Raw genomic sequence first — 13468 nt, forward strand, 5'->3', positions numbered from 1 at the left:
CATATGTTTAACATATCTTCCATTTCAGTTGTTATACGAGATTTGCCAGGATAAAAAGGTGTGTAGGTAAAACATATTTTATTTTACATTTTCATAATTTATGAATTAAATAGTCGATCAGTTATCGCAAAAAAAAAAAAAAAAAAACCCACCCCAATTTCTTTTTAATGATTGTAATGTATTAAAAAAAAAAAAAAACCCTGCTAGATCATCCATAAATTTCCATATGATTTATGTTAAACACCTGCTACTTCCCAATGAAATTATCAGTATTCAGGTACAATTTTAATACACTTAGTCTAGGTATTGTGTTTCTTTGTGAACATGTTTACCAGGTCTGTATTTTAAATGCCATGTTTGATAATATTTCTTTATTTGTGACGGTCATTTTCGGTAATTTTTTTATCTGATTATCTGCTACAATACTGTGTTCATAAATATATAAGATAAATCATTAACGGAATTTTTAATGTATTTGGTGAACCCATAAGAACATTTCAACATTTTGGCGGCCATTTTGAATTACCAATTTCCAATGTCTTACCAGTAATCTGCATAAGTGTCAAACAAGTCTGGTATACCTGATATATGATTATTTTTTATTGTCTCAAAAAAGATTTTAGTCTATGGCTACTCACTGTAAATAATATGAACAAAAAACTCATAATAATTTATGTGTTGAAATGCTCAAAGATGTTTTGATTTTTTTTTCTGCTAGTATACATGAAAAAAAAGGCAGTAAACGGTGAATATGCTATTCTCGAAACTGTGCTCATTTATTCTGTTTGTGACCGTTTTCTTTTCGAATGAAGTCCAGAATGATACCATATACAGTACGTATGTTACATTTGATAACAAAACGCAGACGTTTGGCGTCCATGAAGCAGAACCAACAAACGAGAGTTTCGTAGCCGTGGCACACATGATCAACGCCACTGCTAATCTGACTGGGTGAGTCTACATATCATTTTATAGTTAAAGGTGCAATCTCAAAATACACAATTATTTATTAACGTTTGCTTTGAAATATAAGCAGTATATCTTCAACTATGTATAACTCTTAAAATTACAATTAAATACATGTATTTTAATTTACAAGTAAGTTATTTGTTGTTTTTTAAACTTGAAAATGTTTATTGAGTAATCAACGGAATTGGTATCTTCGCAAGCCAAGGTACCATTCCATATAGCTCGAATGTACTCCAGCCTTCCCCTGTTTATATGTTGTCAAACTAAAGGTCTGTGGCATCAGATTTAGGAAAGGTATGTATTTTAAACACAGTAGCTGGATACCATTTGGTCGTTGTCAGTTACGGATTCATTATATGCATCCATCTCTTGCTCTCCTTGACGACATGGGATGTAGCGCAGTGATGAAGCGCTCGCTTGATGCGCGGTCGGTTTGGGATCGATCCCCGTCGGTGGGCCCATTGGGCTATTTCTCGTCCCAGCCAGTGCTCCACGACTGGTGTAACAAAGGCCGTGGTATGTACTATCCTGTCTGTGGGATGGTGCATATGAAAGATCCCTTGCTGCTAATCAAAAATAGTAGCTCATGAAGTGGCGACATCGGGTTTCCTCTCTCAATATATGTGTGATGCATATGTTAACCATATGTGCGACGCCATATAACCGTAAATAAAAAGTGTTGAGTGCGTCTTTAAATAAAACATTTTGATTTCGACATATACATAGGGGAGGGCTAGAGGACACTCGAACTGCATTCCGTATAGCATAGGGCCTATTGTATTTAGTCATTTACGAAATGCCATGTTCTAAACACAATGGTACCTTGGTTTGCGAAGATTTGGAATAGGGCGCGTTCAGTGGAAGCAAACACACCGCAACGTTATGCCAGGTAGATATTGCAACTTTAAATCAGAGGTGTTCCTCTGCTTCTTTTAAAGAAACGTTTCAGCATATTGTTTTAATCTGCTTTTGAAAAGAATAACAAATACATCTACACTAGATTTTTAAAATTCTTGTTACGTCAGTGGTATAGTGGTTAAGTCATCGGACTAAACGCTGATCGTAACTGGGTTCGGAACCAGGTACCAACTCCCATCCACAACGGATTTTAATAATTCAATGGGTGAGGTCACTACACCGACTTTTCTCTCGTTAACAACTAACCAATAGTTAATGGTTTTACACCTACCCATTGAGCCTTGCGGAGCACTCATTCAGGGTTTGGAGTCGGTATCTGGATTAAAAATTCCATGCCTCGACTGGGATCCGAACCCAGTACCTACCAGCCTAACCACCACGCCACCGAGGCCGGTTTTGGTAATCCTAATTCAAAAATTAAAATTCAATACACTAACATTTTTTTATTGAAAACATATTTTATTGCATAAACAACAAAGGATTGGTCACAACTTAGGCTTTCTATTAAACAAATTTTGAATAACCAATTTAGATTTAGAGTGAGGGATTCTATTTCAAGAATCAACAGTGACCTGTCATTTCAGCTGGACGTACTTGGAAGTGAGCACCATGGACCACCGCTGGGTGAACGACTCTGTGCAGGCCTACGCAGGGGGATTGGCAGAAGGTCACCTCACCCTCCAGCTGATCGACCTGCACTGGCAGAACCTCCTCCAGGGTTACTGTGACGAACCGTACAGCCAATATTGTCTTAGACTGAGAGACTTCCTCAGCTCCAACCTGGCCTGGGTGCGGCAACAAGTCGAGACTAACACCAACGATCCGTATTGGCATCAGGTGAGACTCCTTTTAAAAAAGATATATTATTAGTTTTTGTTTTGTTTAAAACTTGATTTTCGTGATTATTAAGAATTAAGACTCAAGGTATCCTGGGAACACATCTCTGTTATCCAGGGCTCACCCTGTCCATTGCCAAATTAACCAATTGCTAATTTTCATACAAAATGATTACAACATTTAGTATTTGGCTAAGAACATTTTGTATAAATAAATAATTAACCCGTTTTCAATCGTGTTCAGGGTTATACTCTACTTAATTTGAAATTAGCTAAAACTAAATTATTTCCAGTGTGAGCCCTGGTTATCTGGCACAACGATGGGTTAGTGGAGAGAGAGAGAGAGAGAGAGAGAGAGAGAGAGAGAGAGAGAGAGAGAGAGAGAGAGAGAGAGAGAGAGAGAGAGAGAGAGAGAGAGAGAGAGAGAGAGAGAGAGAGAGAGAGAGAGAGAGAGAGAGAGGGGGGGGGGGGCAGCGAGGGAGGAGAGAAGTGGACTTGCACCCCCACACTCACTTTGAGTGGAAGCTGGTACCAGGATACGAACCCAATACCTACCACTCCAAAAAAGGATAGTTTAACAACTGCCGCCGAAATCAGTGAATTAATGAATCGTCCGGCTTCATGGTTTTAATGTCTGCACATGATATGTATATGAATGTATATACATTAAATCCCCATGGTGCCCCTTCTCATCGTCGATTTTGAAAAGGTCATGGTATTCCTTCTATTAAACCAGTTTTAATATCTCACAAATGTACGGAATTCTTACATTATTCATTCCCGATTTAGCTATTTGCAAATATAGCAACATAGGATATTTTATATTATGCACTTTCCCATAAACATGATACATGTAGTGTATGCCACTATATTTGATATACCAGTCATTGAGCCTGGTTATAATTACCCAACAAGTTAACCGAAAGAGCCCAGTGCTATTATCCATTGAACCCCACCTACAAACTGCTCCCAGTACATTTACGTGTTTTGGTGTTAGTATTAAAAAGAAAACGTATTTTGTTTCAGATTTAACTCTGTTAAGAGCAATTGCGATGTATTATTGTTTGATTATCTAGTATCTACATTGTATGTATACAGGTGGCTATGTTCTACACTCAGATGAAAGGTATATCCGATGGTTACTCTAGCGTCTTAGGACCTATCTCCATGGATCTTGACCCACTAGGCATCTAGTGAGTATTCTTATCATATTCAATGTCACAAGCTGGTCTGATTATTGTGAACGTTTATCAAACCACTTGTGATATTGCACCTACTTGTGTATTGTTTAAACACCAACGTCTTAAATCTAGGCGTCGGAAGCGTAGTAGGAAGGGGCAATCTCTCTCCCCCCCCCCCCCCCCCCCACACACCCAGCTCTGACGATAATACATTGTACCCCTCAACCGCTGACATCCTCTGACGCCTATATTTAATATATTTTGTTTCTTAGTTTGTTTTTTCTTTTCTTTGTTCTTTCTGTATTTATTTCATTTTAACTTGATTTGTGTTCTTACATTCAATTAAGTCATTAAAGCCTACTTTAGAAATTATGCAGGAGGTAGTGGCGGGGATGGAGGTGGTTAGGAGGTGTGTCTGAACTGTGGCAAGCAAAGATTCGCTTTGAGTAGGGAAGGTTCGATCCCCGAACCTCTCCCCCCTCTGTACACGCGCCTGGAGATGACACCGGAATCTGAACTCAGTACAAACCAGCTTCAAGTCTCATGGCACTGTCACCGGTGGAAGGTTTCTACAAGACATAACAGGTGTGTGTGTGTGTGTGTGTGTGTGTGTGTGCGCAGAGGCGGATTTCTGAAGTCGAATCCCCTTCCCCCACTCTAAGCAAATTGTCTTTAATATATTTTCATTGGGAGGTTGACCTGACCACCCATCCCGAAACTTCACTGACCACAGTCTACATTCCACCCCCACCACTCGCATCAATAAAATTATATTTGGATGTAAGATTGCTATAGAAAGAGACGTTATATTAGTTGCCAGTAGTTTTATATTTTTATAAATTCAAATATCATATCCCCTGCGCGTGCTGTAACCTCACCGTGGTGCAGGGGTGTAACATTCTCTTTGAGAATGGCCAATACAGCACAAAATTGAAGTTTTTAGTAAAAGTCAGTATCTATCTGTGATATTTGTATTTTTGCACAGTTCTTTCTTTACACTGTGTTTTTTGTTTAAATCTTGAATTTTTATATTGATGTTGATCATCACTTTATTTGTTTGCATTACCATATTTTGACACAAATATGATGGACTACACAGATTTTGAGAGGAAACCCGCTGTCGCCACTACATGGGCTACTCTTTCCGATTAGCAGCAAGGGATCTTTTATTTGCGCTTCCCACAGGCAGGATAGAACAAACCATGGCCTTTGTTGAACCAGTTATGGATCACTGGTCGGTGCAAGTGGTTTACACCTACTCACTGAGCCTTGCGGAGCACTCACTCAGGATTTCGAGTCGGTATCTGGATTAAAAATCCCATGCCTCGACTGGGATCCGAACCCAGTACCTACCAGCCTGTAGACCAATGGCCTAACCACGACGCCACCAAGGCCGGTATATATATATATATATATTGTTACAAGTTTAAGAATAAGCACAGTTAGCTTCATTGTGATTCTAAGAATAGTACCATCATAAATATTATTGTAATATTAAAATATTAGTTGACAACGGAAACCACCACATGATCGGATGAGCGGATGTCGGATATTTCCAGGGAGAGGGTGTAACGTTTAAAGAAAAGACAACCACAGTATTCAAATGATCATTTTCATGCAATATATATATGGTAAAACTACCCCAAAACACCAAGCCGACTAAGATTCTAGTATTACGTATTCCCCAATACAAAAAAAGAGAAGGAAAAAAAGATAATAATAAATGTTCATGGTAGCAACTGTTATACACTGTACTGCGCAGGGCACTTCGAAATTCGAGGGTGGTGCGCATCCCCAGCATTCTCCCACTGGATCCACACCTGCACGATACTATGAAATGCACACACGGTCATAATACATCCATGAACTAAAAAGTTCTGTCCAGTCTTTTACAGGTCTATTTTGAACTTGCCGACCTTGAGAAGGTTTTACACGCAGACGACGTGGACGATGCCTGGACCAACGACCACTGTTCAGCCATCGTCAAACTGATGCCTCACAACGCAGACCTGTACACCGCGCATAACACGTGGGTCGGCTACAGCACGATGTTGAGAGTCCTCAAGAAGTATTCCTTGAGATACCATACGTCACTCGAATCAGGTTGGTATCTGTAGCAACCAGAATGTTGTGTGTTGAGAGTTCTCAAGAAGTATTCCTTGAGATACCATACGTCACTCGAATCAGGTTGGTATCTGTAGCAACCAGAATGTTGTGTGTTGAGAGTTCTCAAGAAGTATTCCTTGAGATACCCTACGTCACTCGAATCAGGTTGGTATCTGTAGCAACCAGAATGTTGTGTGTTGAGAGTTCTCAAGAAGTATTCCTTGAGATACCATACGTCACTCGAATCAGGTTGGTATCTGTAGCAACCAGAATGTTGTGTGTTGAGAGTTCTCAAGAAGTATTCCTTGAGATACCCTACGTCACTCGAATCAGGTTGGTATCTGTAGCAACCAGAATGTTGTGTGTTGAGAGTTCTCAAGAAATATTCCTTGAGGTACCATACGTCACTCGAATCAGGTCGGTATCAGTAGCAACCAGAATGTTGTGTGTTGAGAGTTCTCAAGAAATATTCCTTGAGGTACCATACGTCACTCGAATCAGGTCGGTATCAGTAGCCACCAGACGTGTGTTGATAGTTTTCAAGAAGTATCATTGAGGTACCATACGCCAGTCGCATCAGGTTGGTATATGTAGCAACCAGACTGTTGTATTGGGAGTTCTCAAGAAGTATTCCTTGAGATACCATACGTTAGTGGAATCAGGTTGGTAATCAGGTTGGTATATGTAGCAACTAGAATGTTCTCTTGAGAGTTCTCAAGAAGCATTCCTTGTCAATCTTTGATATACCATACCTCAGTGGAATGAGGTTGGTATCTATAGCAACCAGACTGTGTGTGTGTGTGTGTGTGTGTGTGTGTGTGTGTGTATGTGTGTGTGTGTGTGTGTGTGTGTGTGAGAGAGAGAGAGAGAGAGAGAGAGAGAGAGAGAGAGAGAGAGAGAGAGAGAGAGAGAGAGAGAGAAATATGGAGAGATAAATATAATCTTGATAAGAGTAACGAAACAAAGAGAAACCAATATATATATATATATACTCTTCAAAAAAAGAAACGCAAAAGGGTACAAATGGGTTATAACTCCGATTTTATGTTTCCTACCGGTTCATGCTTTGTGAATATAAGGTCATTGCATGTCCCAAACACATTCCCACGGTTACATTCGATAAAACGCAGCTACTGTACAATAAAGTTCCAAAATGTGACTATTCGCAAAAACGCAGCCACGTGCAAACCATGTCACCACTGCACGTGCGTTGTCTGCACGTGCAACATGAACACCGACAGTATAAAAGTGCAGGGTGTTCGCTTGCCTGGCCTCTGTATCTGGCCGACAGTTGACAATCCAGGACATGCCACGTCTCAGTGAACCGCAGAGAAACAATGCCATCGGCCGACTAGACGCAGGCGAATCCAGAACGGCCGTTGCCAGGGCATTCCATGGGTCCCCAAGCACCATCTCCAGACTGTGGGACCGTTACCAGCAACATGGATCAACACGTGACCTCCCTAGATCCGGTCGACCACGGGTCACTACCCCCGGGCAGGACCGCTACATCCGGGTACGCCACCTTCGGGAACGATTGACTACTGCCACCTCCACAGCCGCAGCAATACCAGGTTTGCGCAGGATATCCGACCAGACCGTACGGAACCGCCTATGTGAGGTAGGAATTCGTGCCAGACGTCCAGTTCGAGGTGTCATCTTAACACTACAACACCGTCGACTCCGACTGCAGTGGTGCCAGATTCATCGACAATGGCCTCAACTGTGATGGAGACAGGTGTGGTTCAGTGACGAGTCCCGATTTCTGCTCCGACGTCATGATGGAAGATGTCGCGTGTATAGGTGTCGTGGTGAACGTTATGCGGCAAACTGCGTGCAGGAAGTGGACAGATTCGGCGGGGGTAGTGTCATGGTGTGGGCAGCCATCTCACACACTGGCAGAACTGACCTGGTTCACGTGCAGGGCAACCTGAATGCACAGGGCTACATTGACCAGATCCTCCGGCCACACATCGTTCCAGTTATGGCCAACGCCAACGCAGTGTTCCAACATGACAACGCCAGGCCTCACACAGCACGTCTCACAACGGCTTTCCTACAGAACAACAACATTAATGTCCTTCCTTGGCCATCGATATCACCGGATTTGAACCCAATTGAGCATCTATGGGACGAGTTGGACCGACGCCTCCGACAGCGACAACCACAACCCCAGACCCTGCCCGAGCTGGCAGCAGCCTTGCAGGCCGAGTGGGCCACCATCCCCCGGGACGTCATCCGTACTCTGGTGCTTCAATGGGCTGGCGGTGCCAGGCAGTTGTCAACACACGCGGAGGCCACACCCGGTATTGACTCCAGATGACCTTGACCTTGGTGGTGTGTCCTATCACTTACTCACAATGGACTAGAGTGAATTGTGAACAATCCTGCAACATTTGGTAATTATCGGACTCACCATTCAATAATTAAATCAATTCTCCAAATGTTACGACAATGTGGTTTTGCGTTTCTTCTTTTGAAGAGTATATATATATTGTACTTTTCCTCCAGACTCTGACTACCCTGTTGGTTCAGTAGTGACGTGTTCGTCTTACCCTGGTTATTTGACTTCTTCAGACGACTTCAACATGTTGTCATCCAAGTTGGTGAGTCAGCCTTTTATTCAGTATTAACAGTATGTAGTCCTAGACTTATTTAAACAGATAAATATGCTACAGAAATAAAGGGGAAAAAACCCCTATTTATGACAATGATTTAAGAATGGAACATCGAAATTTGCCTAGAGTCTGGCAAATCAAAATGTCGAAGCAGGTACGTATATATATATATATATATATATATATATATATATATATATATATATATATATATATATCGTCGCGTGAGAGCTAAAAGGTCGTAAGTGGCAGATACGACCTAAAAGGTCTTTTTTGCATATTCTGAATCGCTATCCCCGATTACATATTGTAACAAAAAATCGTAGCTGTGTCCCTAATTGCATCGCTTATACAGAAGGATTTAAATGGTCGTAATCAAGAAATACCCTAACTGCAAAAGTACCAACCGGCACCCACAGTTCCAACTACAATGCAGAAACCCATGCACTTATTCAGGCTGCTACAATGATCAAGAATGCAAAAGAAGACTGTCAACAAGTTGTCTTCCTCACAGATGCTCTCTCAGTCCTACAAGCCTTGCAAGGGGAAACACTTCCTCACCTGAATGAAGCCATGCAAGAGGTAGCAAAGGAAAGACGAGTAGCTCTACAGTGGATCCCAGCACATTGTGGGATTCCAGGAAATGAGGAAGCAGACAGGCTAGCCAAGCTAGGAGCTAATCATGTACAGCCCAGCAACAACATTAGCTTCTCAGAGAAGAAAACCTTGATAAAGGCAGCCAACAGACCCAGGACAGAACAAGATGATTACCACCTTCTCAGTCGCTTGGAACAAGTAACTCTGTTGAGACTCCGGACAGGCACAACCGACTGAATGCTCACATGTTCAGAAAGTTTAAACTTGCAGCAACACCAACCTGCAGTTGTGGCCTGGAAGACCAAACAGCAGAACACATCTTACAGGCGTGTCCAATTCATCAAGACCTGAGACAAGCTGAGTGGCCAATCGAAACTGCCATACACACCAAACTCTATGGAAAGAGAGGCGAACTGGAAAAAACAGCTCATTTTATCTTACAGACTGGACTATTGGTCTAAATTGTGAAAGAGAAAAAAAAAAAAAAAAAAAAATGGTCGTAAGTTAATAACACATACCAATTTGCACGAATAGACGTAACTGACACATACGACTTTCCTCCGATTTGCTTGCTGGCCATTATGTGAACACGACTGGTCGTGTGTGGTAGATACACCCTTTTTAAATACAGTTCGTTATATAATTATGTCTGACATAGGTCGTATGTGCCAAATACGACACATATGTATTCTTTGTTATCGGTCTGTGATAGAAATTACAAATGCAAAGTACAAAAGAGCATACATTATGTCAATATTTTTATGTACTTGAATCCTAAAAATCATATGACTTTTGTCGTTGTGAGAGCCCGGTCTGTTTAAGAAAAACATTTGGTATTGCAAGCATCGAATCATTTGGCAACAGACAAGAATGGTGTCTGTATATATAAATAGGAATTGCGGTAACATTAATTTTTGTATGTTTTGCTATTTTATGTGCACCATAATTATAATAATAAACATGTTTTGGTGAATTTTCATGAAAAACAAATATCTATTTTGAAATGTTTTTAACTGAAGCAAAGTTTCCAACATGTAATTTGTATCAGTAGATACAATTTTAATTCATAATAATGTTGTATGTGGCATATACGACCAAAGTGCAAGCATAATCACACTGATTTTGGATGTACATGTATTTAATTATATGTTACGGTGATCCAGTTCCGCCTTTCAGCTGCCTTTGAAGATCTACAAGATTTCCCTAATGTAGGCATTATGGATTAACAATATTGCACATACAGACATCATTGTAAGTTATCCAGGATAAAATCCAGTAACAAAAGACGTAAGGTTAAAAGGAGAATAAAGTGAATGTGGCCTCAACATAAACGATAGCAAGATCTATGAACTTTGATTAACTATACAGTTAACAAATATTTGCAACAGAATATCCCTGTCCTGAGTCAGACACCCGATCCTATCGGAGACCGGACTCGGGATAGGCGTGTTTAAAATCCTATTGGTATATGGACTATGGTCACGTTAAACCATTTACTAAGCTAAGCTAAGCAACAGAATGTTGAACGTGAACATAACGCAACACACACACACCAAAACATTAGCACAACATAACACGCACAACAGAAGCTGAACATGACATAGCACACACAACATAAGCTGAACATGACATGGCACACACACCAGGGGCATGAACATAACGTATCTCACACAACAGGACCTGAACATGATATATAGCATACAAAAAAGAACTTGGCACATCAATGACAACAAGACCTGAACATAACATAGCAAAAAGCTGAACATGAGAAAATAATCACCATAGAAAATGAACGTGACATAGCACTTGCGACAGTTTATTTGTTTGTTTTGTTTAACAACATCACTAGAGCACATTGATTAATTAATCACCGGCTATTGGATGTCAAACACTTGGTAATTATGACTCATAGTAATCAAAGGAAACCTGCTACATTTTTCCTAATGCAGCAAGGTATCTTTTATATGCACTTCCCCACAGACAGGACAGCACATACCTGAACATGACATCGTACTTACAACAGAACCTGAACATGACGTGGCACACACAACAGAACCTGAACGTGACATAGTACACACAACAGAACCTGAAGAAGAACATGACAGCACACATACAACATACCATGACCATGACATAGCACACACAAGAGAACTTGAACATGACATATTACTCACAACAAACGCAGAAAATAATTTAGCACACACAACAGAAACCGGAGGATTGATCACTTAACACTCAACAAATCACGGAGAGAACACTGCACATAACATAGTCTGTAGATATCACTGAACACTTATCATACATAACCTGGAGAGATCTCTGAACACGGCATAATCTGAAGAGGTCGCTGAACACAATAGAACCCTGCAGAGATCACTGAACACACAACAGAACCTGGGAAGATCACTGGACACACAACAGAACCCGGAGAGATCAACAAATACACAATAAAACCAGGAGTGTGCACTGGACACACAACAGAATCCGGAGAGTACACACAACACACAACAGAACCTGGAAAGATCACTGGACACACAACAGAACCTGGAGAGATCATTAAACACACGATAGAACCTGGAGAGATCACTGGACACACAACAGAATCTGGAGAGATCATTATTGAACACACATTATAACCTGGAGAGATCACCGAACACACAACAGAACCCGGAGAGATCACCAAATACACAACAAAACCAGGAGTATGCACTGAAAACACAACAGAACCAGGAGAGTACACCCAACGCACAGCAGAAGCTGTAGGGTTTACTGTTCACTCAATATAACCTGGAGAGAATCCTGCATACTCAACAGGTGGACATGGTATAGTGTTCACTACTTCTGGATTTGATATTCAGTACACACCCTCATTGGAAATGTAAACCCTATATCCTTTGAATGAGCTTCACTTGAACCCGGTGTATTCCAAACCAATAAGCTGCTAAACATAGTTTTTCATTAAGTTTGTCTGTTGCATTAGCCGATAAACCAGGTATTCTTGAAACTAGTGAAGTACACCCTGAGGCAGCAGAACCAGAAACTATCTGCAAAAGGACTCCCATGGCGCAAATAACAGGAAAGAACACTGCATACAACATGACATCAGGAACGAATAATTGCCTAGCAAAAGAGGTTTTGTATGGACAAGTCGTCTGATTCTGATGCACCATCATCAAACAACGAACATAAGCACTACTACCGCAGTGTTTCTGCCAGATAGAAAATGTTGGGTATGGCTCTATGGAATTGAATGCAACCACAGTCAACAGAGATATGGGGGAGGGGGGGGGGGGGTCCTCCCTCAGAAAGAAAATGGGTTAAGTTTAGAGTTAGAATTAAGAAAAGCATACAGTAATGATAAGAATAATTAATTTTGTCAAAAAGATGACTTAAAAAATATTTGGGTATGGTACCATACCCATTTTACCCTCTGGCAGAAACCCTGCACCAGATAAGGTCACACAAAATCAGGGGTGGGTCAAAGAAAACAAGGATTTCACAAGTCAGAGTAGTTTTTTTTCACATTATTATTTTGTTCAATTGGTGATTTTATTTATCGTATTATTATGAACAAAAGTAAAATAACTTTTTTCACGTAATATTTTGCTTAAGCATTGATTTTATTAATACGTACTTCTACTTGTATTCCTTTTTGAATGTTTGGTTCTAAATATTTTCTATTTACAAGCTTTCTCCTTTTTAAAAATAAATATGTGGTTTGCAAAACTGAAATGTTTAAGAAGTGATGGTTCTTTCTGAATAAATATTAAATTTACCTGATATACTGTTGGTCGTAAATGACGCATTTAATTTAATCATGAATAAATGTCGTAACTACAACTATTTAAGCAAATAACTAAAACACCTAATATGCTATAAATACAATCAAGTAAGTGAGCGAATGGTGATGCAAAAACACTATAAAACACGTTCGATTCGCATAAACGTAGCCATAGTCAACGTTGGTACTGAAACGCAAAAGCGCAATCCTCCCTCAGAGAAGCACGTGCATCATGAAGTTCTGTAACTTTGCATGCCGAACCCTCGATTGGTGGGACATAAAAGGTCACATCAGCAGTAATTCAAACAGATCACATAACAACACTGTAGGTAACGCAATCATGCCAAGATTGACGTCAGTTCAACGCAATAATGCTATTGGGAGATTGCAAGCAGGGGCAACTCAACAAGATGTGGCAAAGCACTTTGGCTTTTCCAGACAGACCATCTCTGCTTTATGGGC

At 40.6% G+C, this 13468-nt stretch overlaps 1 protein-coding gene across 1 annotated transcript; it reads left to right on the forward strand.

Annotated features, from left to right (window-relative positions):
- The first annotated feature begins 751 nt into the window (after window positions 1-751).
- Window positions 752-9462, forward strand: LOC121368587 (putative phospholipase B-like 2). Its single transcript, XM_041493326.1, has 6 exons — window positions 752-951; window positions 2472-2724; window positions 3822-3916; window positions 5790-6007; window positions 8522-8616; window positions 9085-9462. Exons 1-6 carry the CDS (start codon window positions 752-754, stop codon window positions 9460-9462), a joined length of 1239 nt encoding a protein of 412 aa, XP_041349260.1.
- The last annotated feature ends 4006 nt before the right edge of the window (window positions 9463-13468 follow it).

The sequence above is a fragment of the Gigantopelta aegis genome, chromosome 3 (genome assembly GCF_016097555.1).
Source record: "Gigantopelta aegis isolate Gae_Host chromosome 3, Gae_host_genome, whole genome shotgun sequence".
Taxonomy (NCBI): Eukaryota; Metazoa; Mollusca; class Gastropoda; order Neomphalida; family Peltospiridae; genus Gigantopelta; species Gigantopelta aegis.

Coding starts and splice junctions, on each gene's coding strand:
- LOC121368587 (XM_041493326.1), top strand. CDS start 752: ATGCTATTCTCGAAACTGTGCTCATTTATTCTGTTTGTGACCGTTTTC. Junction 952..2,471: donor GCCACTGCTAATCTGACTGG/GTGAGTCTACAT, acceptor CTGTCATTTCAG/CTGGACGTACTTGGAAGTGA. Junction 2,725..3,821: donor ACGATCCGTATTGGCATCAG/GTGAGACTCCTT, acceptor GTATGTATACAG/GTGGCTATGTTCTACACTCA.